The sequence below is a fragment of the Salvelinus namaycush genome, chromosome 4, assembly GCF_016432855.1.
Source record: "Salvelinus namaycush isolate Seneca chromosome 4, SaNama_1.0, whole genome shotgun sequence".
NCBI lineage: Eukaryota > Metazoa > Chordata > Actinopteri > Salmoniformes > Salmonidae > Salvelinus > Salvelinus namaycush.
In genome coordinates, this window is record NC_052310.1 from 16,066,776 (window position 1) to 16,092,998 (window position 26,223).

Genomic DNA, 26,223 nt, shown 5'->3' on the forward strand with positions numbered 1-26,223 from the left:
CAGTGGATAGACAAAGAGAGGCTGAGCTGATATGGGAGGGAAAGAGATGCTGATGCGTGTAAATGATGTACCCTAACCCCTTTTTAAAATCCCCTGTTCAGTACTATTTCATTTTCTACACAGGCACTGGTCAGGGTTCCAACGTAGAGGGGTCCTCTTCTATGGGGTCCTCTTCTATTCTCTAGTGTTTCATTAGAGCTGCATGGTGAACTAAGTGAACTAGGACTTGACTTGAGAGAGACGATTAATAACTCCCTGGAAGTAGGGGCTGGCTGTCTTCAGGGCAAATTTCAAAACTGTGCCACTTGTTAAAAGTCAGTTGTATTGAATCAGGACACCGCGTGTGATACTAGTACACAGTAGATGTAGAGCCAGGAGTTTTCCCAGGCCATGTGATCTGACCAGGAAAAACTCCTAGGCCTATAGCTAGGTCCCAGAGGTTTCTCTAGGTCAGGTGCTGTCATGTTGACAGGACAACCTGGCTCAAACTAGTATACACTCTTATGAAAAAAATGCTATCTAGGGTTATTCGGCTGTCCCCATGATAACCCTTTGAAGAACCCTATTTGGTTCCTGGTAGAACCATTTTGGTTCCAGGTAGAACCCTTTTAGGTTCCATATAGAACCCTTTCCACAGAGGGTTCAACATTGAACCCCAAAGTGTTTTACCTGGAAACAAAATTGGTTCTAACTGGAGCCAAATAAGTTTTTCTTATGGGGACAGCCAAAGAACCCTTTTGGAACCCTTTTTCTAAGAGTGTACAGCAGAGCTGGAGCCTTGGTCTGATCTTACCTTGGGAGAACACTGTGGTCCTGGGGTTGACGTCCATGTCAAGGACGGGGCCGAAGGGGAACCCCCACACCCCTGACAGGCTACAGAGGAGCAGCAGCAGGGGGGGCAACAGTGTGACGTGGCCCTCCATGTTTGACAGGTTGACCCGGGTGCAGCTGGAGCCCTGTTTTCTGTCACACACCTTGTTGCTTACACACAAGAATGATATCCTGCTCTGCTGGGCTCAGCAGTGGTGGCTTCTAGGTCATTCTCAGTCTGTAGGAAGGCTCACTCTACACAGAAGAAAAACAGATGTTATCCCTCATAGAGATCCATAAGGATATAGCGCAACTTGCAACTATAGATGCCATTGTTTAGATGAGAGCGTGTGTGTGTGTGTGTGTGTGTGTTCATTTCCTGGGCCTGGTTGAATTTGTGCATAATCACACTGCGTCACCCCACATTAGCTTAGGAACAATTAGTACAAGACGTGTTACATAAAACACCAATTTAAAAAGTCGATGATGAAAAAGTATTGTTGTTTTCTCTCATATTCTGGCACATGGCTCCACTTCTCCACTTCCTAATTAGCAGTGTGCGTCAAGGGGCTAGGCTAGGCGGGCTAGGCTATCTGATGACTAATCTAGTGATTAGGCCCGATGCCATCAGCACAGTCTTCGCCTGGTCTCCTGCACTCACGCGCTCTGTCACTGATCAAAGGCCTCTGCCATGAATCCTGTTCTCCTCTCCTCCGCACGGTGACACAGGAGAATTCCCATAGCCTTGATCTCCCCGGCTGCCTCTCTGACAATGTTTTCACAGTAGAAGACATGATGTGGCTAATGAACTCTGTAGTAGCAGCAAGGGCACTCGAACCTCTCTATAGGATCCCACACAGAGAGAGAAAAGAGAGAGGGAGGCAACTCTTTCTGGAAGGTTGAGTCTGTTGTATGTCTGTGTGTTTCTCAACTCCAGTCCTTGTGTAGGTAGGCTACCTCCAAGGTATAACTTATTCAAACGGGCTTGGTGATTAGTTGAGGTGTCCTGGTGCTAGGCTGGAACACAAATGAGCAACCTTGGGGGTATCTGAGGATCAGAGTTGAGAAACACTACTACACACGCACACAGCCTACTGTGTAAACACACCAGGGTCTCACCCATCTGCCACTATTGTGTTGATGGTGTCGCTTGTGGAAGGTGGCCAGGCGATGACGGCCTATCTGTTGTCACCGTGATGACAACATGGAAACTGCACATGGAAAGGTAAAGACATCTGCCTGAGCTGTATCACGCCTGGATCATAACACACTCATGAACGAAAGGGTCGAACAAAACAGCACGAGCAGGATTTCCCCTGAAACGCTTTGAAAAACATTTAAAATCTGGCCCAAATTTTTTTTACATCTATTTGGAGCTCAAAATATTACATGTATTCATTGTTGAAATGGAATTCAACTATTTTTAAGGGTTTTATCTGGGACAGAAGAAGTACTGGGTTGAGGGTAACTTCTTCAGCACTACTGCTGGAGGCTACTTCCCCTGAGCGTTTTTAAAACGTTTCTGACAAACTGGCCTCAGTTGCCTCCCTGTTCAGAAAGCACAGTTATATTGATTGATGGCCTACAGAATGTGCAAAGATATAAAATGGAGTTATAGTCTCTCTGGATATGGCCATCTGTCAGGCAAGACATAATGATATGCAAAATATTATCCAGTCTGACATTTCTACCGATACGCTCCAATTGTCTCTTCTCTTCCTCGCTTTAATATACAAAACCAATCAAAAGTTTGGACACACCTAGTCATTCAAGTGTTTTTCTTTATTTTTACTATTTTCTGATCTGGCCTCCACAATCACCTGACCTCAACCCAATTGAGATGGTTTGGGATGAGTTGAACCTCAGAGTGAAGGAAAAGCAGCCAACAAGTGCTCAGCATATGTGGGAACTCCTTCAAAATTATTGGGAAAGCATTCCAGGTGAAGCTGATTGAGAGAATACCAAGAGTGTGTAAAGCTGTCATCAAGGCAAAAGGGTTGCTATTTTAAATAATCTCAAATATAGAATATATTTGGATTTGTTTAACACTTTTTTGGTTACTACATTATTCCATATGTGTTATTTCATAGTTTTGATGTCTTCACTATTATTCTACAATGTAGAATATAGTAAAAATAAAGAAAAACCCTTCAATGAGTAGGTGTGTCTAAACTTTTGACTGGTACTGTAGCTATGAGAAGAAAATTTCACCAAAATTCTCATTGAAAGCAAGTCTAAGAAGCGGTAAATCTGTTCTATGTGCACTATTTCTATACTTCCCAATGTTAAGTTTCATTTTTGCTTTTACTTTCGGTTTTGTACATCAGCTTCAAACAGCTGAAAAGACAATATTTTTGGTTATGGTCAATATATTTCATAGAGGTTTAGATGGTACAATGATTCTCTACACAATGACTGCTTGTTTTGTCACATAAATGGAAATTAGGCAAACTATTCGAATTTTAGTAACCAGGAAACCAAGTGATTGGGTTAAGACTTACTTTTTCTGTCCCACATAGAAGGGCGAAAAGAGCTCTGCCTTTGCTGCTGTCGGATACTTGTTTGCCAAGTATGAAATAAATAACCGTAACTGAAGAGATTAATCAAATGAATGAGGATGGATGAATGAAATCACCCTTTTCTAAGTAGAGACCATATCCACTAGGAGACAGCAAATGTACCAAGGCAAAGTAGCATGAAATGGGGATTGTGTCTCAAATAATCTGCCATTCTATTCTGGATAAGTCTAAAGAACTGTATACAGAAGGATTGAGATGTCTATGTCAATCTTATTTGGGTATCAAGCACATCCTTTGAACCGGATGGCAATTTAACATATGACATCATAGTTAATATGCCTGTATTACTATGTTGTGCCAATTTATTTAGCCTTATCTGACACATAGCACCCAATAACAAATACAACATTCTAACAACATTACTACAACGTAGTAATTAGAGGCATATTAACAATGCTGTCACATTGATAGAGATACGTTTTTTTGTAAAATACCAAACTGCATAAAAAGTGTATTTTTTAAAACCAAAGCCAATCCAGATAAGAGCATTAAAGGGCTAGTGAATAGCCATGACCCAATGTAATTTCCTTCTTAGCGATGGACAAGTAGCTACGCACTTTCATTTTAACACTTTTAATTGGTTGGTGATACAAACATGAAGAGGATGGCACTGGATGCCCATGATGTTGATGTCATTTAAACCTTTCGTATGATATGTATTAATTTGTGGATGTCCATCATCCATTTCGTCTGATATGTTACGAATTTGCAAAACGTACAATATGTTATGAATTTGCAAAACATATGATATATTACAAATTTTAAAAAATGTGTGGCTAATGTTAATAACTAGGTTTCTAGGTGGCTAAAGCTAACGATAACATTAGCTAGCTGGCTAACGTTAGCTAGACTAGGGTTTGGGGTTAAGGTTAAAGTGTTAGGAGTTAGGGGAAGGGTTAGCTAAAAAGATTAGGAAAGGGTTAGCTAACATGCTAAGTAGTTGCAAAGTAGCTACAAAGTAATAAGTAGTTAAAAAGTAGCTAATTATCTAAAATGCTAAAGTTGTTCGTGATTAGATTCGAACACGCAACCCTTGTGTTGCTATACGTTCACCTCGACCAACAACCCTCCTTTTGTTTTTGCCTTAAACTGAAACCGAAGAGACGCCGTCAACAGCTTCATAATATGCGTGCGAGAGAAAAGAGCGTAAATTCACGTACATTGCGTAGCGTATTCCAACTTAATTGTTATGAGAATCCATAATAAACAGTTGTATTTGTTATGTTCGCTATGAAGCCCTTGTGAATTTGTGTTGTGTGTTCCCTTTGACTCACCTTATATATCATACGGGAGCCAACATACCTGCCGCCTGTTATGTTAGCTCATGAAGGTGAGGAAAGTTGTAGCTAATACACCCTAGCAGTTTATAAAGAATTTAGCTAGTCTCATTCTTTCTACATAACAGTATTTTCTATTGAACGGAGTTCCTCGAGTTTCACACTTTTTAACTATACATGTCACCATTCCAGACGTAACAACGCACAGTCTATTTTCTGGCAATTTATCAGCTCACTTTACCAGCATTACTTTGCGTAGACGCAAGAAAAATAGACTTGGTATTGGTATTTATTAGGATCCCCATTAGCAGCTGCAAAAGCATCAGCTACTCTTCGTGCGGTCCACATGAAACGTGACATCATACATAGTACAGCACATTATTAGTCAAGGACTGAAATACATAAATTTAAAACGTCACACACAGCCTACATATCAGTACATATAGACAGTATCTTGGTCTAATACATAGTACAGTGTAAATTACAATACAATATGTATAAAATGGCTGTGTCTCTTCACAGTCCCCTTTGTGCAGTAAGGTGTTCTTTTATCTGTTTTTTTAAACTGGTTTTATTGCTAGCTTGAGTTACCTGGGGTGGCAGAGAGTTCCATGTAGTCATGGCTCTATTTAATACTGTGCGTTTCCCAGACTTAGTTCTGGACCTGGGGAAGAGACCTCTGGTTGCATGTCTTGTTTTGTACCGATGAGTGTCCGAACTGTGTGCCAACTGCTTGAACAGACAGTTCGGTACCTTCGACACATCAATACCTCGCACAAAGACCAATAGTGATGCAGTCAATCTCTCCTCAACTTTGAGCCAGGAGAGACTGACATGCAGGAGAGACTGGTCAGTCTGGTCGACTGGTCCTATCATGGACAGACCTCTTCCCATTTTAGCAACTATTGAGTCAATATGTTTTTACCATGACAGCTTGCTATCTAGGGTTACACCCAGCAGTTTAGTCTCCTGAACGTGCTCAATAGCCACATTATTCAATTATTGAAAACCCTCTGTGTACTACTAGATATGTAACTCTCAATCCATAATAAGGCAGAGAATGCAAATCCATAACACCTAGGTTTTTTTCAGCAATGGGTTATGATCAATTACATCAAAAGCTGCACTGAAGTCTAACAAAACAGCTCCCACAATCTTCTCACAATCAATTTCTTTCAGCCAATCAGTCATTTGTGTCAGCGCCGAGCATGTTGAGTGCCCTTCCCTATAAGCATGCTGACAGTCTGTTGTTAATTTGTTTCCTGTAAAATAACTTTGTATTTGATCAAACACAAAAAAAATTGCCAAAAGTTTGCTAAGCACTTGTAACAGGCTGATTGGTCGGCTGTTTGAACCATTAAAGGGTGATCTGCTATTCTTGGGTAGCGGAATGACCTTTGTCTCCCTCCATGAGGGCACACTCAGTCTTCTAGGCTAAGATTGAAGATGTGGCATATAGGAGTTGCAATGTATTCCGCTACCAACCTCAGTAGTTTACCATCCAGGTTGTCGGTACCAGGTGGTTTGTCCTTATTTATAGATAGCAACCATTTTCTCACCTCTTCCACACCCACTTTGTGGAACTCAAAACTACAGTCTTTCAGTATTTGGTTCATTATGCATGAATATAAAGGCTCAGTATTTGTTGTTTGCATGCTTTCTAATTTGAAGTTGACGCTCGGAGTCCGTCTTTTTTCTCTCATTCTCTACCATGCATTATAATTCCAGTGTGTACACTCTCGTTCACGCTCATAAAAAAATAATAATTGGGCTTTAACCTTCTGACTTGTGTAACCATACCATACGTAACATATCATACTAATTTGAATGTCCCGTATTTACATTGATTATGTTACGTCTAGTCTATGAGACCAGGCTGGTTCTCAATATCGTAGCAATTTTGTAGGCTAAATATTTTGTATTATTTCCAAGATCAGACAAAACCATAGCTATGCTTAATTTGCATTCCGATGCCCCCATGTACACATTCCAACATAACTTCTGACGATTCTGCCACGCGTGCAAATGTTGTTCCATGTTATCACACATTTACAGATATTGATAAAACCGTGCGATGTGCTCTGTCTAAAAGAAATGTACATAGCCGAGTACACCCCCGACGCAATACACATTTCCACAATGTAACCTGTTTGACGAACACTGCAGCATTTTAAAGAACACCTAGCAGAGCGCATTCTCATTCACCTTCACCTGCCTGCAATTTGTCCCATACCTCTTACACCACATTCAAGGCTGAATAGGTAAACTGAACGAAATACAATATAGAGCAGTAGGCTACGGTAGAGTAGCGTACAGTACAGTAAGCCTACTGTAGTTACAATGTTTTTAATCTTACCTTGCAAATGTTCTACGAAACTAGAGAATTATCTTCTGAAGAATAATTATTTGTTGAGTCCCTACGTGGTGAAGTGGTGCGCAGATGCCAGCCTCTGTTCTGTCAAAACCAGCGTATTTTGCCACATGTGTATTCTAGACCGTACACCGGTGTCGCTCGCTCGCTCGCTCGCCCGCACTCTCTCTCTCAAAACATGCGCAAATGGTTTCAAAACAGAATTGTAATCCCTTCTTGCCATTGTAAACAATTCTCTCTATGCTCATGTCCTTGCTACTTCTGACATGATAACATGCAACTCATTGGTCAAATGTGTCACCACACATAGGTTAAAATGTTATTTTAATGGGTTAATAGTGTTACTTAATGTGGATGCCTGATGTCGAAAGCCTACAACATATATAATTCTAATAGCCTCCTACGATTAAACTATATTCAAATCGATATAATAAATGTTATTATCCCTCATAGAAATGTTTGTGTGTGTGTGTGTGATTGATTTCTGACAGGTTAAATGATTTTGCACAGGTTATACTTGAAACTGCATCTGGCGCTCTTATGTTTTTACGTGATTTCATGAATTTCTTCATCATGATAAAGATGCACCCATATCGACTGAGCGCCACCTGTTGGGGGACAATGGGAGTTGATGTGAGAGGGACCGTATGTATCAGGGACACACTCTTTTCGCGCCACTTCGATACAGCTATGACCGGAAGTGATTTTCGTAGCAAGTTAGGAGAGCAGGTTCTCCTAACCTGCTAGTGCTACGAAAAAGTAGCTTCCGGTTGTAGCTGAATCGAACTGGTGATGCTCGTACAGTAGCAGTCAAAAGTTTGGACACATCTACTCATTCAATGGTTTTTCTTTATTTTTACTATGTTCTACATTGTAGAATAATAGTGAAGACATCAAAACTATGAAATAACACATATGGAATCATGTAACTGCATTTCTCCTATAGATCTCAATTTTTATGGAATGGTCTGCCTACCCATGTGAGAGACGCAGACTCGGTCTCAACCTTTAAGTCTTTACTGAAGACTCATCTCTTCAGTGGGTCATCTGATTGAGTGTAGTCTGGCCCAGGAGTGTGAAGGTGAACGGAAAGGCTCTGGAGCAACGAACCGCCCTTGCTGTCTCTGCCTGGCCGGTTCCCCTCTCTCCACTGGGATTCTCTGCCTCTAACCCTATTACAGGGGCTGAGTCACTGGCTTACTGGTGCTCTTTCATGCCGTCCCTAGGAGGGGTGCGTCACTTGAGTGGGTTGAGTCACTGACGTGATCTTCCTGTCTGGGTTGGCGCCCCCCCCCCTTGGGTTGTGCCGTGGCGGAGATCTTTGTGGGCTATACTCGGCCTTGTCTCAGGATGGTAAGTTGGTGGTTGAAGATATCCCTCTAGTGGTGTGGGGACTGTGCTTTGGCAAAGTGGGTGGGGTTATATCCTTCCTGTTTGGCCCTGTCCGGGGGTATCATCGGATGGGGCCACAGTGTCTCCTGACCCCTCCTGTCTCAGCCTCCAGTATTTATGCTGCAGTAGTTTATGTGTCGGGGGGCTAGGGTCAGTTTGTTATATCTGGAGTACTTCTCCTGTCTTATCCGGTGTCCTGTGTGAATTTAAGTATGCTCTCTCTAATTCTCTATTTCTCTCTTTCTTTCTCTCTCTCGGAGGACCTGAGCCCTAGGACCATGCCTCAGGACGACCTGGCATGATGACTCCTTGCTGTCCCCAGTCCACCTGGCCGTGCTGCTGCTCCAGTTTCAACTGTTCTGCCTGCGGCTATGGAACCCTGACCTGTTCACCGGACGTGCTACCTGTCCCAGACCTGCTGTTTTCAACTCTCTAGAGACCGCAGGAGCGGTAGAGATACTCTTAATGATCAGCTATGAAAAGCCAACTGACATTTACTCCTGAGGTGCTGACTTGCTGCACCCTCGACAACTACTGTGATTATTATTATTTGACCATGCTGGTCATTTATGAACATTTGAACATCCTGGCCATGTTCTGTTATAACCTCCACCCGGTACAGCCAGAAGAGGACTGGCCACCCCTCATAGCCTGGTTCCTCTCTAGGTTTCTTTTTAAGTTTTGGCCTTTCTAGGGAGTTTTTCCCAGCCACCGTGCTTCTACACCTGCATTGCTTGCTGTTTGGGGTTTTAGGCTGGGTTTCTGTACAGCACTTTGAGATATCAGCTGATGTACGAAGGGCTATATAAATAAATTTGATTTGATTTGATGTAGTAACCAAAAAAAGTGTAAAAAAAATCATAATATATTTTATATTTGAGATTCTTCAATGTACCTCCCTTTGCCTTGATGACAGCTTTGCACACGCTTGGCATTCTCTCAACCAGCTTCACAAGGTAGTCACCTGGAATGCATTTCAATTAACAGGTGCCTTGTTAAAAGTTAATTTGTGGAATTTCTTTCCTTCTTAATGTGTTTGAGCCAATCAGTTGTGTTGTGACAAGGTAAGGGTGGTATACAGAAGATAGCCCTATTTGGTAAAAGACCAAGTCCATATTGTGTCAAGAACAGCGTAAATAAGCAAAAAGAAATGACAGCCCATCATTACTTTAAGACATGAAGGTCAGTCAATAAGGAACATTTCAAGAACTTTGAAAGTTTCTTCAAGTGCAGTCGCAAAAACCATCAAGCGCTATGATGAAACTGGCTCTCATGAGGACCGCCACAGGAAAATACCCAGAGTTACCTCTGTAGCAGAGGATAAGTTCATTAGAGTTACCAGCCTCAGATATTGCAGCCCAAATAAATGCTTCACAGAGTTCAAGTAACAGACACATCTCAACATCAACTGTTCAGAGGAGACAGCGTGAATCAGGCCTTCATGGTTGAATTGCTGCAAAGAAACCACTACTAAAGGACACCAATAATAAGAAGAGACTTGCTTGGGCCAAGAAACACGAGCAATGGACATTAGACGGGTGGAAATATGTCCTTTGGTCTGATGAGTACAAATGTGAGATCTTTGTTCCACCCACCGTGTCACAGAGTAGGTGAACGGATGATCTCCGCATGTGTAACATTTGTTAAAGTACTTTGTGAATTTCACCAGGTTCATATATGAATATGGCATGTTGATTTGGTATTATGCATGCCTGCATCCTGGGAATAGGTGAGTGTGTACTTACGTTTTGCCCTGCGTGCTCTGCTCAAATCATTTTGATGCACTATGAGAGGTAGGCACACTTTTTCGGTCATCTTCAGAAAAGTTTGATTCCTTTAAGCACAAAGTCATACACACAGTGTTTTGTTCATGAATAATGTTGTATATTTAGAGGTTACTCATAAGTGGATGGTATTGTTAAAATGCAATTGTACATTTTAGGATGATATTAGCATTCTGTATTCAACATGTGGTTACTAGCTAGCTATTGTATGTGTGAACGATAGCTAGCTCCTCGAATGATTCCAGTCCCTTGTGTTGTGCGTCTGTTGTAGAAAAAGGTGATGATTCGCAGAACATATTTGTGCTATATTTTGTCTTTTCATTTGGATGCAGGTATGTGGTTGTATCTATGTAAAAATATATGTTATGTGTTGATGCATAATAAGGAGAGGCTGTACTCATTTTTGTATTCTGGCAAATCATTTTGATGCACTATAAGAGAAAGAGACAACGATTCGCAGAATTGTGCTCTACAAATGTTTTGTCTTTTCTTTTGGATGAAGAGAGTGAATTCTGATTCATTAAAACAACCTGATCTCCGAAGTCCACGTCTATAGTCTCAATCAACCACACACAACGCAGAGCTACAGCGGTGCAGTACAGCACTGGTTAAATGTGGTTCCCACTGTGAAGCATGGAGGAGGAGGTGTGATGGTGTGGGGGGTGCTTTGCTGGTGACATTGTAAATGATATATTTAGAATTCAAGGCACACTTAACCAGCATGGCTACCATAGCATTCTGCAGCGATATGCCATCCCATCTGGTTTGTGCTTAGTGGGACTATCATATGGTTTTCAACAGGACAATGACCCAACACACCTCCAGGCTGTGTAAGGGCTATTTGACCAAGATAGCCCTTTGAGAGTGATGGAGTGCTGCATCAGATGACCTGGCCTCCACAATCACTCGACCTCAACCCAATTGAGATTGTTTGGGATGAGTTGGACCGCAGAGTGAAGGAAAAGCAGCCAACAAGTGCTCAGCATATGTGGGAACTCCTTCAAGACTGTTGAAATAGCATTCCAGGTGAAGCTGGTTGAGAGAATGCCAATAGTGTGCAAAGCTGTCATCAAGGCAAAGGGTGGCTACTTTGAAGAATCTCAAATATAAAATATATTTGGATTTGTTTAACACTTTTTTGGTTATTACATGATTCCATTTGTGTTATTTCATAGTTTTCATGTCTTCATTATTATTTTACAATGTAGAAAATAGTAAAAATATAGAAAAACCCTTGAATGAGTAGGTGTGTCCAAACTTTTGACTGGTACTGTATGTATCAAGCATCTCAGATTAGGAGTGCTGGTTTAGGATCAGCTCCCCCATCCATGAAATCTTATTCATTCTGATCAAATGGAAAAACTGATCATAAATCAGCTCTCCTACTCTGAGAAGCTTGATACATAAGATTCCAGAAGCAATTACTGTTTTTTTGGAGGCTATACAATTAAAATAGATAGGTTTTTAGGAATTAAACGAATGTCACACAAGACCCAAATAGAGACACAAAAGCCCAAATAGCTCCTTTTTCAAGGATTCACCTCATACTGAGACATACAGTAGCATTGTATAGCCTACACCAATACAATATTACACCTCAAAAAGAGCCCAATGATGGCCTGGGCCCTGGGGTGGTCTAGCGGTCTAAGCCGCTGCCTCTAGAATCACATGTACTGTGTACAGCTGCAAGCACGGCTCTCCCCCTTCCTTTCATCTCTACCTCGTTATCTCTATCCTACCCAATAAAACACACAAAAAAATACGAAAGGAGTGGGACTGCCCCATTCCTTACATTTTTTTTTTTTTACGCCACAAAGTTTACAGGGTGACATAATCTGAAAACATCTCATTTTATCACAAGTTTTTCTTCCTCCAGTCCATAGCCCATCTTTAGTTCCCGTCTCTCTGGACTATGTTACAGTTTAATCTCAACTGGGGGAATTCCTAGTTCCTCCTCCAAGCAGTTCCCTTTGTATTTTTATGGGAACCAAGGGCCGGGCAGCCAGTCAGCTGTTTTTCTATTCTCAGAACTGCTTTGTATATTTGTATTGATTCAGAGGCACCCTCCCACCCCTTCCCTTCATACTTGGAAGTGATTGCTTGGCTCAACTTGAAGAAAGACAGACACAGAAACAGATATGTCACAGAGGGTATGTAGAGAGTTCGTCACACACTAATGCTAGTATGTATCAGAAAGCCTTGCAATAATCGAAGTCAAACTGAAGACAGAACATAGTTTTCATTGGATGAAAGTAGGCTTTTCTCTTTCAACAGGGGTCTATTGTACAACATGGTAACAGTGCTAATGTCAACAGGGACCGGGGACCAGTGTAACTTCAACGTCAGTGAGAAATGTCAAGGGGTAAGTTAGTGATTCTCTCTATTGTATTATTATGGTAATGCTGCTCAAGATTGTTTTACTAGTCTCCCTAACAGTGACTGTGACTGATCTCTATCTAATTTTATTCAGTGAAATAAAACCTTAGTAAAGTGTACCATACTTGTACTTCTTGAGAGAGAGAGAGAGAGATTAAACAGTTGTGACTTAAATCAGACTCAACAAGACAAAGATCAATAATTCACTTTACACTTGTCCGCTACATACATATTGTGACAGGCTATAGCTTACCTAAAGTATGTGTTGTCATGTCTTATTCCATGAAGGTTCTACGCACTCAAATGCCCACCCTGGGCCTCATGTGACTCACACAAACTGTCTGATCGCACACGTCTGTACGCCGTGACTCAGGGAGTGGCCTAGAGATAACCCTGACTCATTCATTCTCATGTGAGTTTGTTTTCTCTGCAAATCTATCGTGAAATACCGTGGCCACTCTTTTTCCAGTTAATGGACATTTCACTGTCATTTCAGCTGGGGATTTTGGAGGGTTGTGTACCAGCCCTAGCACTGTACTTTCAATGGGCTCTCACAGGGCATAAGCAACTAGATGTGCTGTCAAAGATTAGAGGTATGTATGGTTTTAAATGTCAATAACAGTGCTATTTCATTTCATATTAAGATGTCTACCAAATTTAACAACAATTCATTATGAAAACATTTGTTTCTGGCCTTTCTGGTGTGCTACTTTCTGGTCTACTAATATAATGTAATTGTGGAAACCAACAAGTCTATCTGATGCTGCAAATGAGCGTTTGGCCATGAGAACTGAATTCCATAGATGGTAGTTGCTCAGATAGACATCTATGGATTCAGTTCTTCTTGCCTGGCAGCTACAACCAGCAACCCATCACCTATCAAGGACAACAGAGACGAGGAAAGAAACACTTTGTTAATTTGACGTTGGTAGGATATTGCAAAAATGTCTGGCCCCCTTAGCAGATACATGTGAATTACAACATTTACATTACATTTAAGTCATTTAGCAGACACTCTTATCCAGAGCAACTTACAAATTGGAAAGTTCATACATATTGATCCTGGTCCCCCCATGGGAATTGAACCCTGGTCCCCCCGTGGGAATTGAACCCACAACCCTGGCGTTGAAAGCGCCATGCTCTACCAACTGAGCCACACGGGACCAACGAAGTTGCTTCATTCTTATTGTCAGCACACTTGTCCCATTATTGTGCAGATATTTGAATCTGCAGAAAAGAAAGGAAGAAGAAAACATAACAAGCACACAAACACAATTTCAAGCAAACTTTACTCTAGGTGGCACTACAACCCTTGTCATAGCCAGAGATGGGCAGTATTTCTGTTACATGTATTTGAAATACGCATTTTAATTACTTCTGAGTATTTTGTCATTTGAATTACACTGGGCTGAACTACACTCCAATGTATTTATTGTTTTGCATTTTCAAAATACTGTGATTAAATTTTTCAAAATATAAAATACTTTTCTATAGCATTTTTTTTTATAGCGGTTCAAATTTTGTGGCCCCCCTTTCACCCTGCATTGGTATCATAAGTCTGATAGCACTATGGTGTGATAAGAGCGTATGCTAAATTAATTAAATATAAATGTAGATGTAAAACTTTTGATAAATACTTTGTTGAGGGAAAATGTACTTGATACGATTGTGATATGTTGTTGTCTCACTTAGCTATCTTAATATGAATTCACATAATTGTAAGTAGCTCTGGATGAGAGTGTCTGCTAAATGACTAAAATGTAAATGAAAATGTAAAAATGAACAATTACAAAGCATGCTGAGTGTTATTCTAATAATCTCCCCCCCCCCCCCCCCCCCCCCCCCCCAAACAAGGCCAATAATAATACCCAGTGTGCTTTGCAGTTCATTTTAGTATTTTAATTTTCCATTACATTTACATTTTGGTTATTTAGCAGACACTCTTCTCCAGAGTAACTTGCTCAACTAAAGTAGATAAACAACATATCACAGTCAGCAAGTAAAACGTGTCTGTAACCATAACTGATAATATTTTGGCTGTTCAGGCTGGCTACTTGGCGCATTAATTTTTGTATTTAAAAATACAAAGTACATGTATTTTAATAAAAACAATTAAAAATGTTAAGTATTGTGAAAAAGTACTTTGTAGTTTATTTTGATACATTGATCTTTATGGTGTTTCGTATTTGTATTTTTAAAATGTTTCCCATCCCTGGTCATAGCTACTACACACATCAATGCTCCAAAAATGAGTAGGGAACATAGCGATTGGGCTTCTTTGAGTGGCAAGGCTGAAACAACCGACTGCAGACGAATGGTTTTCCAACAGCAAGGCTCACTGTTTATAACGTTTATTTGTCATGTCGAAATAAACATGTATCCAACCCCCAGATCACACACTCACAAACTGTAAATATATATGTGTGTATCATTTGGGGAGATATAGATTAAAATATCATGAATTTGTACATATCCACTGTATACATATGAATCGCGACAAAGTTGCTTCCTATTTCAGTCACATCTTTGGTCCCGTTCGTGTGGGTCTAACGGCCTCTGCCAAGTCCCCAACAACCAGATGATCCGATTTCAGGGAAAATGGAAAGAGAGACTGTGACGCAACTTCCGCACGTGGACATTATCAAAGGCAAAAACAAAGACAGTACGGTAGTTTTAGAAACTCTGTGGCGACACTTCATCTTAACTCCTGCTCCTCTACATTTACAGGATTGGTTGAACAGTGCAGAAGAGAACCTCCCCAACAGTTTTTTTCTCCTTGTCAAGACTAGCATGTAGTTTATTTTACGCATGCTACGTTAGGTTAACGTGGGTCAAACAAAGGAAATCGAATGATTGGCAGACAAATAGTGCCTCCCACAATGCAGATGATGGCTGCAAGTTGCAGCTGGTGAGGAGCAACTGCAGAAATGTTAAATCGACTACAGTCGAAACTTCATGACCTTTGATCAAATGGTTGTTCTAATGTTCATGCAGTTGACATGTAGGTGCAAGCTGGACAATTTTTATCCCCATAATGCAACATACGTTGAAAGGCTGTGGTCACCGACTTGACAAATGTGATCTACTCCAACGAGCCCAATGATACATACCACTAGTGGCCAAAATGCCTTATTAGCATAGGCAGAGCCATTGAGGGCTTCCACCATTTTAATGTATGTAATCAACTGGGTGGGAATTTCAACTTCATTGGCTGAACCCTCCTTTTTTTTTTTTTTTTTTCTTTTTTTTTAATTAACAACAAATCAATACAGAAAGTACATAAGGGAACACAAGTATATATAGATTATATATAATGGACAATCGAGCTAGGGGGTACAAATATCACATTACAATTACACAAGGACCTTATTAAGGGACATACATACACTTACAATTCTAACAGCTTTTTTGTTAGTAGAGTATTTAATAGTCTTAAAATACAGTTCAATTTCTTTTTGTAGGGTAAGAAAATGTGTTTTTTTGTTAGTAAATTTACATTTGTGTATATGAAATTTGGCCAAAAGAATAATGAAATTAATTACATAAAAATGTTTCAGCTTATTTTTATCGTATGTAAAGAATCCAAGCAGTACATCTCTCCACAATAGTGTAAAATCTTCATAAATGTGTTCAATTATAAATCTACTGATGTCTTGCCAGTTTTCTTACATGTATACAATGCCAAAAAAGATGCAACACTGTTTCTGGGTGGTCATTACAAAAGGAGCAATTTGAATTTATGTTTTCCTTAAACTTCTTCATATAGTGGTTGGCAGGGTAATATTTATGAATAATTTTAAAGGAAACCTCCTTAATTTTGTTAACCAGTAGGTATGTGTGTGGCAACATCCAAACTTTTTTCCAACAAATATTATCAATAAATCCATTCCAATAAGGCATGAAATAAGGTATAGATACAACATGCTGCTGAAACAAGGTTCGTATCGCTCTGTTGTTGAATGGGCCAAAAGAGAAACAAATCTTTCCTACTGATGAGTCAACAGGGTCAATAGAAGGTAGGCTCTGAGGGTCAGGTCTTGACACGTTCCTGAATAACAGAGCAACACCTGAGGGAATGGCGTCTAAAACAATTGCAAATCTTTAGGTGTTACAGGGACCTTGTAAAGAGATAAGAATTCCTTATAACTGAGTAAAAGACCCTCTGCATTTACCAGTTGGCTCACCAATAGGATATTATTTTGGAACCAATATTCTAAAAACAAAGAAGTATTTTTATACAATATATCCCGATTATTCCATATATAATATCTGTGTGGAGAAAAATTGTGTTTATAAATTAAGGACCATGACAAGAAAACCTGCCGATGAAAAGCAGAAAGTTTCACTAGAATTTTGTCAATATTATAATTGCACAACAACATGAAGTTAAGGACACCAAAAGTAGGGAAGACATGATGAGGAATAAAATTCCAGATAGAAGTGGGTTTTCTTAGGAATTGTTTTATCCAATTGATCTTAAAAGTATTATTTAAAGTAGTTAAGTCCAGAAAATTCAGTCCACCATTCTCATAAGTGTTCATTACAACAGTTTTCCTAATGTAATGGGTACGGTTTCTCCAAAGAAAGTTGAAAAGCATCTGGTCTATCTCCTTGCTTATTTTACTGTCAAGATATAAAGATAGAGCGCCATATGTTAGTCTAGAGATACCTTCGGCCTTGGTTATTAGGACTCTACCTTTTAAAGATAAGTCCCTCTGTAGCCATTGATTTAGCTTCTTCTGGGTATTTTTAATAAGAGGGTTAAAATTTAGTAAGCCTCTAGACTTCTGATCCTTTGTAATGGTTATGCCTAAATATGTAAGTTCTTCTTTTACTGGAATACCATAATATGAAGGTGTCACACAATCTTTGACAGCTATGAGTTCACATTTATTAATGTTAAGGTATAGACCAGACGCTTTGGAAAAGGATTGTATCACATTGATCGATATGGGAATTTGGTTAGCGTCTTTCAAAAAAAGTGTAGTATCATCAGCCAGCTGGCTTATAATAATTTCTTTACCAGCTATGGAAATACCTTGTACAGGACTATTTTTTAAAGAATTTGCAAGAAGTTGGGTGATTAATAAAAACAGATACGGGGAGATAGGACAACCTTGCCTAATTCCTCTCTTTAACTCAAATCTAGGTGAGGTGCCATATTTCAATTTGATAGAGCTGTTACCATTTGCACAGAGAGTCTTAATAGCCTTACAGAAAAAATCCCCAAAGCCAAGTCTCTCAAGGGAGTGGAAGAGAAACTGATGCTCTACTGTGTCAAATGCCTTATAAAAATCTAAAAATAATATGAAGCTATCCTCAGTTATTAGGTCTGAGTAGTCAAGTATGTCTAATACTAGTCTGACATTGTTGGCTGAACCCTCCTGTTGACATGGATTCATGTCAAAATTGGTCATCAGGAGGCATCGGCCAATCGTGGCGCAGCGGTCTAAGACACTGCATCCCAGTGCAAGAGGTGTCACTGCAGTACCTGGTTCAAATCCAGGCTGCATCACAGGCCGTGATTGGGAGTCCCATAGGCGGCGCACAATTGGCCCAGCGTCGTCCGGGGTAGACCGTCATTGTAAATAAGAATTTGTTCTTAACTGACTTGCCTAGTTAAAAAAAGGTTTTAAAAAAACAAAACAAAAATCGTGAAGAAGAAAATTGACAATGGGCGCTGCCCATGCTGTCAAAAACACTATACAAAGATGAGTCCTCTATCTATCTCTATGGTGGGGAAACCCTTCTGAAATCCGATTCGTGATCAGCCCAGTGGGCGAGGTTGATGTGACGTGTACTAATGTAAACTGTCTTGCTAGCAGCCGCCTGTTGAAAATTGTATTGATTAGCAAGGTTTCCCACTCGTTTCAAAGGCTTCATTCAATGATGATGGTAAGTACATTGTCTTTGTGGTTAGGCGCCTGTCTAACCACAGCCAGGTCTAGCTACTTAACTCGTTGGTTACTGGTTAGCCTAGCTGTAACCAGCTAACTTAACGTTAACCTGTGGAAGGACTGAACAAATGTCTGATACGGGGCACCAATCGTATTGTGTAGCTAACTAGTTATATATGTACAGCTAGCTATATGTGTACAGCTATCTCGCTAACTCTTTAAATAGGTAACGTTACTAACTAGCTACCAATGCCTTGACTGGCTGATAATCACGACCTACTCTTTCTGCCAAGAAGCCTCTCCAGTCTCTACAGGCAGGTGAGAGCTGCCCTGATATCCATTATAACTAAGTTCTACCTTATTTAGAGGTGCACTGAACTATACTGTACACAAACTACCTGTTTCCAGAAGACTAGATCAATTAAGACGACTGGGATGGGAATCACATTTGGAGATGTGATACAGTACAATGCTGCGAAGTCGTTCAGCTCCACCGCATGGATCTGATGGGATCAGACACAGCTGGCACTTGCTGTACTTGTATTTGTTGAAATTTAGTCTAACCAGAACCCTGTGTGCAGTTTCTCTAGTGAGAGCTGAAGAAAATGTAATTGTTTAGAATTTGTTTTTGCGAGTTGACTGTTTTCTGTAAAATGGCATAGTGGTAGAACAGGGCCATGGCTTGTGAGGTGTAGCCAGAGCCTAGGCTATATATTTGTTCCATTGGATGCCACATGTGAGACTTGTGCTCTGAAGGGAGGATCATGCTGGATAATTTCGGGGAATAACTGCCTCTAGGCTTCACTTTACAGATGGCAAAACTACAGCAGTAAACCACCAGGCCACAGAAGGAGGATATGGGGGGAAAAATAATTGTTAGGCTTTGCAGGCAATGCTCCACCCAGTTAACAAATAGCAGATGAGCTAATTATTTGCGGAAGTGACTCAACATAACAGAACAATATTGAATTAAGGCAACTTTTCTTTCTTGACATTTGAGAGGACAAAGCAAGGCTACACCTTAGTGTGCCTCAGGCAAAAAGAGGGCCTACCTACAAAACCAACCATAGAACAAATAAGGACCAAAATCTAGAATATGAGTGTGAGAGAGATTTGGTATCTTTTTTAATTGTCTCCCTTCTTGTGTGAAAGAGGCCAGCTAAGTGTTTTATGAGAATGGTGTAGTTAGTATCCTGAGACGGACCCCATAATCGCAGTGATCAGAGGATAGGATTACACCCTCCCCTGTCATCCAGCTGGGCCAGAGGAGACACAGGAGAAATGAATGCTGTCCTAAAGGGTGCCTTATTCTCTATACAGCACACTGCTTTTGACCAGGGCCCATAGGGTTTTGATCAAAAGTAGTGCACTGTGTAGAGAATAGGGGGCCATTTGGGAAACGGTGTAACTGCTCACAACAACTTCACTCTCACCTAATGAATAGAGTAGGGGTCGCCATGGAAATGGCCTGTTCTCCCTCACCTGCTTACACAGCCCTGCGATCCAGTTTATAATGCATTGAATGGCCCTCGGTGTGTGAAATTACCCTGATCTCTGTAATGGAGACTACCCTGTTCAGACATGGCCTATTGTGTGTGTGTGTGTGTGTGTGTGTAAGTAGGCTATGTGTTACTCTTGTTCCTTCATGTCTATTTGCTCAAGCTGGCTCTTCTCCCACTCTGTACGGTAATGCAACCCACCTCATACTTCACACCACAGGAGGTCGGTGGCACCTTAATTGGGGAGGACGGGCTCATGGTAATGGCTGGAGTGGAATGATATCAAACAGGTGGTTTCCAGGTGTTAGATGCCATTCCATTCACTCTATTCCAGCCATTATTATGAGCTGTCCTCACGTCAGCAGCCTCCACTGCTTCGTACATCCGCATTTAGTCTACCCTCCAAATGGTTATTGACATGTTTGCTCTGGCAGGAGTGGGTACGGTGGTGCCCCAGCTGGTCTGTGGGATGACTCGATGAGCGTGGCGTAGCGGCGGGGAATGGAACAGCAGAGTGACTGAGTGACGAGAATGGGTAGGAGGGGCTGCAGGCTAGCTGTCTCCACTGGTGTCTCCACTGCAGTCCTCTACGGCTCCCTGGCCCTTTTTGTCTCCATCCTGCACAACGTCTTCCTGCTGTACTATGTGGAGACCTTTGTCTCTGTTTACAAGATCGACAAGCTCTCCTTCTGGGTGGGAGAGGTGAGTGACACTTCCTGCTTTCCATGGGTTATTATAATAGCTGTATTTTGGAAGCTTTCTGCTTTAGACGGTGTGACAATGACTGATACCCTGGCTTTTTTTCTGGGTTAGGGTGTTTAATGCTAGTCTGTTCTACTAACTCCTCCCCCTCTCTCTGCCCACACAGGCAGTTTTTCTGATATGGAACAGCTTGAACGACCCTCTCTTCGGCTGGCTGAGTGACCGCTCCTTCCTCAGCTCCTCACAGTAAGACCTCGTTCTCTTTCCTCTCTTTCTCAAATCAATGGTGCCGCTTTCTCGTCCCCCCCCCCCCTTTTTAAATATCTTTGTCTTGCTCTCTCTCCCGCTTTCTCGCTCCCTCCCTATTTTTAACTTTCTCTCACTCTATCTTGAAAGCACGGTTGAACGCCACAGTTGGTGAAAAGTGGGAGAAGTTTGTCTTTACCGTTGTACTGAAAAAAAAAATCACTTTTCACACTCCTCCATCGTAGGTCTGGCACCCAGATCTCCAGCCCAGAGGTGGTACTAAAGCGGTTGGCGGCCCTCTCCCGGAATGGCCCCCTGTTCGCCATCTCGTTCCTGGCCTTTTGGGTGTCATGGGCACGGCCGGGCATCCAGTTCCTAGTGTGCTTGTGCCTGTACGACGGATTCCTCACCGTGGTGGACCTCAACCACAACGCCCTGCTGGCCGACCTGGCCGTGTCGGCCAACGACCGCACGCGCCTCAACTTCCACTGCTCGCTGTTCAGCGCCCTGGGCTCGCTCTCCGTCTTCCTGTCCTACAGCGTCTGGGACAAGGGCGACTTCCACTCGTTCCGGCTCTTCTGCGTGACGCTGGCTGCCGTCTCGGCACTGGGTTTCGCCACTGTGTCGCGCCTGTTGACGAGGCGATTTGAGAAGGAGGCGCGTCTGAGGCAGGACGAGGCACTGGCACTAAAAGAGTAGGTGACACGATCATTCATGTATGCACTTGAGAAACACTCGGTTTACATTATTCACTAACAAGCAAGGGGCAACTGAACAACACCCATATTTTGTGGGTTTGCTTCCAACAACTCACCTTATGGCTTCAAATCAAGCCTTTAATCTTTCTACCCAGTGGTGCCTATGCCAGCCTTGGTCATGGATATTGCTTGCTAATGGTATTTTTAAAGAGACTAGTGGAATTTAATTGCGAGTTAATAATATTGCACAGTGCACACACTCATACAGTATATCTGTCAGGGAGATGACGGTAACACTTGCTCAGTTTACAGACTCAATCCCCTGGGTAGTGTGTGTTACACTGATTGTCCTTTCACTAATCCCCCCCTCCCCCTTCTCTCAGGTTGAGCATTGTCCAGAACCCTCTGACTCAGCAGGAGAAGCCAGTCACTCTAGGAGAGTATCTAAGGCAGCTCTCCAAGCACAGAAACTTTATGTGGTTCGCCTCTATGAACCTGGTCCAGGTGTTTCACTGTCACTTCAACAGCAACTTCTTCCCTCTGTTCCTGGAGCACCTCCTCTCTGACAGCATCTCTGCCTCCACTGGCTCCATTCTGCTGGGTAAGAGACAAGCGTACTACTGCTGGTTATGTTTCATGACCAGGGAAAGGCCTCATTCATAGAATGGGCTTAGTTTCATAGCCTGGTCCCAGATCTATTTGTGCTGTCTTGCCTATTCTAGTCTACGTTTGGTCTGACAATGACCATAGGAATAGGCAAAACTGCACAAACAGATCTAGGACCAGGCTTTTCGTATTGGTGTTTTATTTTTTTGGGAGGATTAGTTCTTAGAATGTGAGGAAACATTATTATTATCGTTAGTAATTAATATTATTTGTCTACATACTTGTAAACTCAGCAAAAAAATAAATGTCCTCTCACTGTCAACTGTTTATTTTCAGCAAACTTAACATGTGTAAATATTTGTATGAACATAACAAGATTCCACAACTGATACATAAACTGAACAAGTTCCACGGACATGTGACTAACAGAAATGGAATAATGTGTCCCTGAACAAAGAGGGGAGTAACAGACAATATCTTGTGTGGCCACCAGCTGCATTAAGTACTACAGTGCATCTCCTCCTCATGGACTACACAATATTTTCCTGTTCTTGCTGTGAGATGTCACCCCACTCTTCCACCAAGGCACCTGCAAGTTCCCAGACATTTCTGGGGGGAATGGCCCTAGCCCTCACCCTCCGATCCAACAGGTCCCAGACGTGCTCAATGGGATTGAGATCCGGGCTCTTTGCTGGCCATAGCACAACACTGACATTCCTGTCTTGCAGAAAATCACTCACATAACGAGCAGTATGGCTGGTGGCATTGTCATGTTGGAGGGTCATGTCAGGTTGAGCCTGCAGGAAGGATACCACATGAGGGAGGAGGATGTCTTCCCTGTAACGAACAGCGTTGAGATTTCCTGCAATGACAACAAGCTCAGTCCGATGATGCTGTGATGCACCGCCCCAGACCATGACGGACCTTCCACCTCCAAATCGATCCCGCTCCAGAGTACAGGCCTCGGTGTAACGCTCATTCCTTCGATGATAAACGCGAATCCGACCATCACCCCTCGATCAGCTGTCCGTCCTGTCTCCCTCTAGCGCTGTCTTAGGTGTCTCACAGTACGGACATTGCAATTTATTGCCCTGGCCACATCTGCAGTCCTCATGCCTCCTTGCAGCATGCCTAAGGCACGTTCACGCAGATGAGCAGGGACCCTGGGCATCTTTCTTTTGGTGTTTTTCAGAGTCCGTAGAAAGGCCTCTTTGGTGTCCTAAGTTTTCATAACTGTGACCTTAAATGCCTACCATCTTTAAGTTGTTAGTGTCTTAACGACCGTTCCACAGGTGCATGTTCATTAATTGTTTATGGTTCATTGAACAAGCATGGGAAACGGTGTTTAAACCATTTACAATGAAAATCTGTGAAGTTATTTGGATTTTTATGATTTCTTTGAAAGACAGGGTCCTGAAAAAGGGGTGTTTCTTTTTTTGCTGAGTTTATTTACCGTCCACTAACAGTTGCTCTCAACTCCTCACAGGGATCTCCTACATAGCGCCCCACCTGAACAACCTGTATTTCCTGACCCTGTGCCAGCGTTACGGGGTGTACACGGTCATCCGCTGGCTGTTCCTGGTCAAACTAGCCCTCAGTGTGGCCATGCTGCTGGCCGGGGCCGACCAGGTCTACCTGCTGTGCATCTTCATTGCCAGGTACTCACACACACAGTTTAGATATCAAGGTCATGGAAGTTATTTTCATATCAAGGATCCAGTGGGTTTTTCCAATACTTGTTTTGTGTGGCTCTGTTTGCATTGGATCTGGCTGAGTGTTGTCAGCCAAGATGGCCAATCCCTTTATCAACATGAGGCTGGCAGTGGCTGGGCGCAGCCTACCACTTGTCCTCTTGGCACAGTGCCATTGTTTTCATAGTGTACTCTGAGATAAAGTCGGAGTGGGGGAGAGGCTCTTGGTTTCGGACTTCATATAAATGCCTTGACCCGTATTATTATCTTTAAACATTATTATTATTTTTAAACTCCCGCTCAGGAAAATCTGATGCAGAATCCACATCATTGTATATTAGCAGTTGGAAACAGTGACAACACATCAGTAACGGCTCTGAAATATCCTTCTCCCCCCTCCCTCAGTAACCGAGTGTTTACGGAGGGCACCTGCAAGCTGTTGAACCTGGTTATCACGGACTTGGTGGACGAGGACTTTGTGGTGAACCGGCGCCAGCAGGCGGCGTCGGCGCTGCTCTTCGGCATGGTGGCCCTAGTGACCAAGCCTGGCCAGACCTTCGCCCCTCTCATCGGCACCTGGCTGCTGTGTGTCTACACAGGTATACTTTATATGGACAGTGGAGGGCAAAAGCCTGTTTTAATGAAGGCTCCTTGATGATGGAAATGTAGAAATCCGCCACTGTGAATGAACTAGAATCAAACCAATTTCACTAACCTTACTCTAGGTGGATTCCCACAAATTCATGCCTGTTATTTATTCTAATCTGTCTATTTCTTTCCAGGCTACGATATCTTTGAGAGAAACTCCGTACAGGACTCTGCGGCAGCGCCCCCTGTCTTGGACCTAGCGAGCTCCACTGTTCCATTGCGCCAGGGCTGTTTCTACTTGCTGGTGTTTGTGCCCATCTCATGCGCCCTGCTGCAGCTAATGGCCTGGTCCCGCTTCACCCTCCACGGCCGCAGACTGCAGGGCGTCAAGGCCCAGAGGCAGGGAGCCCAGCACAGCCACCTCATGGACGTCAAGGCTATCTGATATGAGGCCAGCTCGTCTGCACCTTCGCTCAACTGCGTAATGCTATACCACCCTCTGCCATTGGGGTCAGCAGAGGGACGTAGACTGGAGAACTGATGAAATCTCGCTGTCTAGCCAGGGACAAAAATATTTTGGGGGTGTGAAACATGCCTTATTTTGATATTAAGAGGACAAAGACTATATTTATGTATGAACTGATGACCAAATGATACCGCAGAGCCAAGCTCATGCCCCTCTCTGGGGTAGGGCAAAGGTGTGACGCCTCCTGTTTATCCAGCGAGTAGACATCATCCTAGGTTGAGGCGTAGCCTGGTATGCATTTCTATCCCCAAAGGAACACACATAATCACCAACCTTGCTATTACAGTGTGGTTAACCAAATCGAGAGTTTGCATAGCTAGGTAAATACCCATCTTTCTGATGTGTGTGTGTGTAGGGAAATATTAAGTACTGAGAACAGGTATGTGTGTGCGTGTACATGAGCATAACATCTAAATCCTGATTTGCTCTTGAAATTGAAATAAGGTTTGACCATCACCATGCTATTGTCTTCATGAAGTACTTCTAGTACTAATCTGTATTTTCAAAAGTCTAACAAATGTTTTTCTATTTGTTTTACTGTGACCGGTACTAAAATAACTGCCATCGCCAATATTCAACTCCGGTGTCTCCTATGTTTTCTCACGCATGATGTTTTAACCTGACACGTGGAAGCATTTAGGTGACGATTACATAACAAGGCCCTTAAACAACCTCTGTTTACATTTGTACCCCAGAGTCAGGAAAGAAATCCATTTTTTTTTATAGACCATGAAGAGAATTGAGAAACAGATTTGACTGGAAACATGAAACTATTGCGTCATGATGACCTGATGTATGATAATCGTGGAGAATACGTTCTGTACTTTTTTTCAAAGTCATTTTTATTACTGCTGCTACATGAGTTGTCTGAGTGTTCTCGTAATTTGTCAAATACTGAAGACACCTTCATGGAAGTGTTTGAGTGACTCAGGAATTACAGTTTCAGCACAATGGGATTTAAGTAACCAGAAGGAAAGCAGAGGTTATATCTTTCAAGACAGCCTTACAGCAGAGATGCCTGTATTTGCCAGTTGTGTTACAAAATACTGTACAATGTTTGTCTGGTTGTACAACTGCTCATTGTAGCATCTGCCATTTTCTGACCATCTTTGTGACTTATTAAAGTGATCTCACTACTTGAGCGCTTGTGGAATGTGTCTTGTTGCCCCCTTTCACAGATA

At 42.1% G+C, this 26,223-nt stretch overlaps 2 protein-coding genes and 1 non-coding gene across 5 annotated transcripts in view; 1 reads left to right on the forward strand and 2 right to left on the reverse strand.

Annotated features, from left to right (window-relative positions):
* LOC120046227 (semaphorin-4G-like) overlaps positions 1-7,201 on the reverse strand; it is a 34,026-nt gene extending 26,825 nt beyond the window's left edge. For 2 of the 3 annotated variants that reach the window (XR_005476782.1, XM_038991281.1), the window contains exons 1-2: positions 7,023-7,200; positions 794-1,065 (exon numbers count right to left, since the gene is read on the reverse strand). Coding sequence is in view for 1 of the 3 variants with exons in the window: in XM_038991281.1 (XP_038847209.1) it covers positions 794-923 (130 nt within the window). In the remaining 2 variants the exon portion in view is untranslated. Of the gene's footprint in view, positions 1-793; positions 1,066-7,022 lie in introns of all 3 variants that reach the window. The other variant, XR_005476783.1, reaches the window with a different exon arrangement.
* Positions 7,202-13,677: 6,476 nt separating this feature from the next.
* Positions 13,678-13,754, reverse strand: trnae-uuc. Its single transcript has one exon. It is a non-coding gene; the product is annotated as a tRNA-Glu (tRNA).
* A 4,619-nt stretch (positions 13,755-18,373) lies between these two features.
* Positions 18,374-26,183, forward strand: LOC120046228 (transmembrane protein 180-like). The gene is made up of 8 exons (XM_038991282.1): positions 18,374-18,484; positions 20,420-20,687; positions 20,854-20,933; positions 21,179-21,628; positions 22,015-22,232; positions 23,724-23,895; positions 24,334-24,527; positions 24,711-26,183. The coding sequence occupies exons 2-8, from the start codon at positions 20,517-20,519 to the stop codon at positions 24,959-24,961; spliced, it is 1,536 nt and encodes a 511-aa protein (XP_038847210.1). The 5' UTR covers positions 18,374-18,484; positions 20,420-20,516; the 3' UTR covers positions 24,962-26,183.
* Positions 26,184-26,223: the final 40 nt, after the last annotated feature.

Bases quoted from the DNA above. Each gene is read 5' to 3' on its own strand.
- LOC120046228 (XM_038991282.1), top strand. From the start codon at position 20,517: ATGGGTAGGAGGGGCTGCAGGCTAGCTGTCTCCACTGGTGTCTCCACT. The intron at 20,688-20,853 runs GTGAGTGACACT...CTGCCCACACAG, and splicing joins TCTCCTTCTGGGTGGGAGAG to GCAGTTTTTCTGATATGGAA. The intron at 24,528-24,710 runs GTATACTTTATA...ATTTCTTTCCAG, and splicing joins GCTGCTGTGTGTCTACACAG to GCTACGATATCTTTGAGAGA.